The sequence below is a fragment of the Octopus bimaculoides genome, chromosome 25 (assembly GCF_001194135.2).
Source record: "Octopus bimaculoides isolate UCB-OBI-ISO-001 chromosome 25, ASM119413v2, whole genome shotgun sequence".
Classification (NCBI taxonomy): domain Eukaryota; kingdom Metazoa; phylum Mollusca; class Cephalopoda; order Octopoda; family Octopodidae; genus Octopus; species Octopus bimaculoides.
The window spans coordinates 26012869-26015867 of NC_069005.1; the positions used below are offsets into that span (position 1 = coordinate 26012869).

Consider the following 2999-nt stretch of genomic DNA (forward strand, 5'->3'; position numbering starts at 1 on the left):
TGCCAGTACCACCTGACTGGTCAACTCTTTTGCCTTCAGTCCCAGCAGGCCACCAGGGCCCAACCTATGGTAGAGCCTTCCAAACAAGCATTGGACTAATCAACGACAGCCAGAAAACACTGCGACTTGCCTTCTTCTCTCATGTGATGTCCTCGGTCATCGTCGACAACGACAGACAAAATAATAATAATAATAATAATAATAATAATAATTCTTTCTACTGAAGGCACAAGGCCTGAAATTTGGTGGGGGGAGGGAATTAGTTGATTATGTTAATCCCAGTGCCCAACTGGTACTTATTTCATCAACCCTTGAAACGATGAAAAGCAAAGTTGACCTTGGCAGAATTTGAACTCAGAACATAGCCACAGACAAAATACCACAAAGCGCTTTGCCTGGCATGCTAATGATTCTGTCAGCTTGCTGCCTTATTATTATTATTATTTTTATTATTATTATTACTAATAATAATAATATGTCAAAATTAAAAGAAGAGTGCCATTTGTTATCTAGTGAACGATATTTCGACATCTCGTGTGTCTTCAACTGGTTCAAGCAATAAATTTGTCAATCTACTACTACTACTACTACTACTACTACTACTAATAATAATAATAATAATAATAATAATAATAATAATAATAAAGAGTAATAATAATAATTCATCATCATCATTATCATTTAACATCTGTTGTCCATTCTGGTCTAGGCTGGACAGTTTGACCAGAGGTGGCAAGCTGAGAAGCTGTACCAGGTTCCAATCTCCCTTGGCATGATTTCCACTTTTCAGAGTGTGCTGGGTACTTTTATATGGCTCTGCATGGGTGCTTTTACATGGCAATGTATATAAAATATGTGAGTGTTGATCCAAAATATTTTCATTTATTTCCATTCAATAATTTCTTTTGTCTTCCTGTGCTCTGCAGTTGAACAACACTTCCAGTGCCCTCGCAATATTTTGATTGAAGAAATGAAATACTTCAAAGAATATCTGTCTGCAGACCCTCAACAACTGAGAGAAGATTTTGATATTTCAGTCCATTGTGATATCCAGATTTTCGATTGGTTGATCAGATATGCCAAGAGGAACCTACCGAATGCGGAGCCAGTTTTGGGTATCGGTAAGTAGCAGTGTTAGAAGAGGCAGACAGAAATTAATATCTGTGGAGCAAGTCTTTGTCAAACATCTGAGTGAAATTTCTGATTCATGAACTTTTGTGCGTGTATAAGTAAAATCCCTAACTGGAAATTGGAGAGGGAGGCCATCCTCTCAACCAATCTGCTGCTGTTTGTGCATGTAGTAAGTAAAATCCCTAGTGGAGGCGCAATGGCCCAGTGGTTAGGGCAGTGGACTCGCAGTCATAGGATCACGGTTTCGATTCCAAGACCAGGCGTTGTGAGTGTTTATTGAGCGAAAACACCTAAAAGCTCCACAAGGCTCCGGCAGGGGATGGTGGCGAACCCTGCTGTACTCTTTCACCACAACTTTCTCTCACTCTTATTTCCTGTTTCTGTTGTACCTGTAATTCAAGGGGTCAACCTTGTCACACACTGTGTCACGCTGAATATCCCCCGAGAACTACGTTAAGGGTACACGTGTCTGTGGAGTGCTCAGCCACTTGCACGTTAATTTTACAAGCAGGCTGTTCCGCTGATCGGATCAACTGGAACCCTCGACGTCGTAAGCGACGGAGTGCCAACAACGACAACAAGTAAAATCCCTAACTGGAAACTGGAGAGAGAGGCCTTCCTCTCAGCCAATATGCTGCCGTTTGTGTCACTAGATGACAAACTCTGGAGGTGATGTTATTCAATGTTTCCAAGTCCATGGCACTAGCCTTAGCATGCTTGAGTTTGAGGCACAGAAACTTCAGGTCTTCCTCAAATTGTTTCGCCCATGGTTTCTTTGGTACACTGTGCTAGATTCTCAAGTGAGTTGGTCACTGCTGTCACAAATATTGGTGTGGTAGTCTTCCATTGTTCATCCAGTGGACGTGGCTAAACCTCTGTAGCCTCTGCTACCAGAAACTAGGTCTTCAATGGTTGCCTGTTGTTAGCATTGTTCTCAGATGTTGTTAGGGATTCCATCACAAAAGAGGCATCAAAGACCTGGGGAAGACACCATAGTTGGAATACCTCAAGCTTGTTCTGGAGATGTTTGAGAATTGTCCAGCTCCCAGCGCTTTAGAGGAGGACAGGCAGAACCTGCATGTGGGAAAGACAGATCTTGGTCCTTAGGGAGGTGTTGGGATTCTTCCAGACACATGCCTAGTAGGAACATTGTCCCAGATATGTGAGCACTGTCTCAGATAATGTAAGCAGTATTGTAATACGGGTCTATGATGTTCCTTTTCCTAACAACAGCACTGTTCCAAATATATATGACCAGTAGTGTAATGTGGGTCTATGATGTTTGTCTAACACAGGGGTTTTCAAACTTTTTGACTTGCGGACCCCTTTATAGTTCAGGCTTTACCTTAGGGACCCCCTTATAAATGCTTATGAAATTTATACATAAATATTTGCTTAAAATAACATATATTTTTACATTTATTTATTTAACAGTATTTAACAAATAGGTTTATTGTCAATTAAAAGATTTCGATTAAAAAACATATATAAAATCAAATTACCCATAAAAAGCATTTTCTGTCTACGGACCCCCTGTCTTGTCCTTGCGGACCCCCTATGGTCCACGGACCACAGTTTGAAAACCCCTGGTCTAACAGCAGTAGTATCCTAGATATATGAACAGAACTGTAAAGTGGGTTTATATATGTTTGTATATGTAGTAGCAACAGTTTTCTAGGTATGTGGGTAGTACTGCAATGTGGATGTTTATTTATGTAACAACAGCTCAGTCCAGATACACGAGCAACTCTGTAATGTGGGCCTATGATATTTGTCTAACAGCAGCAGTGTACCAGATATATAAGCAGTGCTGTAATGTGGGCCCATAATGCTTATATATATATATATATATATATATATATATATAT

The 2999-nt window shown here is 40.2% G+C and overlaps 1 protein-coding gene across 1 annotated transcript in view; it reads left to right on the plus strand.

Moving 5' to 3' along the window:
* LOC106877588 (SANT and BTB domain regulator of class switch recombination) overlaps positions 1-2999 on the plus strand; it is a 24990-nt gene that overhangs the window by 7424 nt on the left and 14567 nt on the right. Inside the window, exon 7 of the mRNA XM_052976625.1 lies at positions 927-1121. Coding sequence (XP_052832585.1) covers positions 927-1121 — 195 coding nt within the window. The remainder of the gene's footprint in view (positions 1-926; positions 1122-2999) is intronic.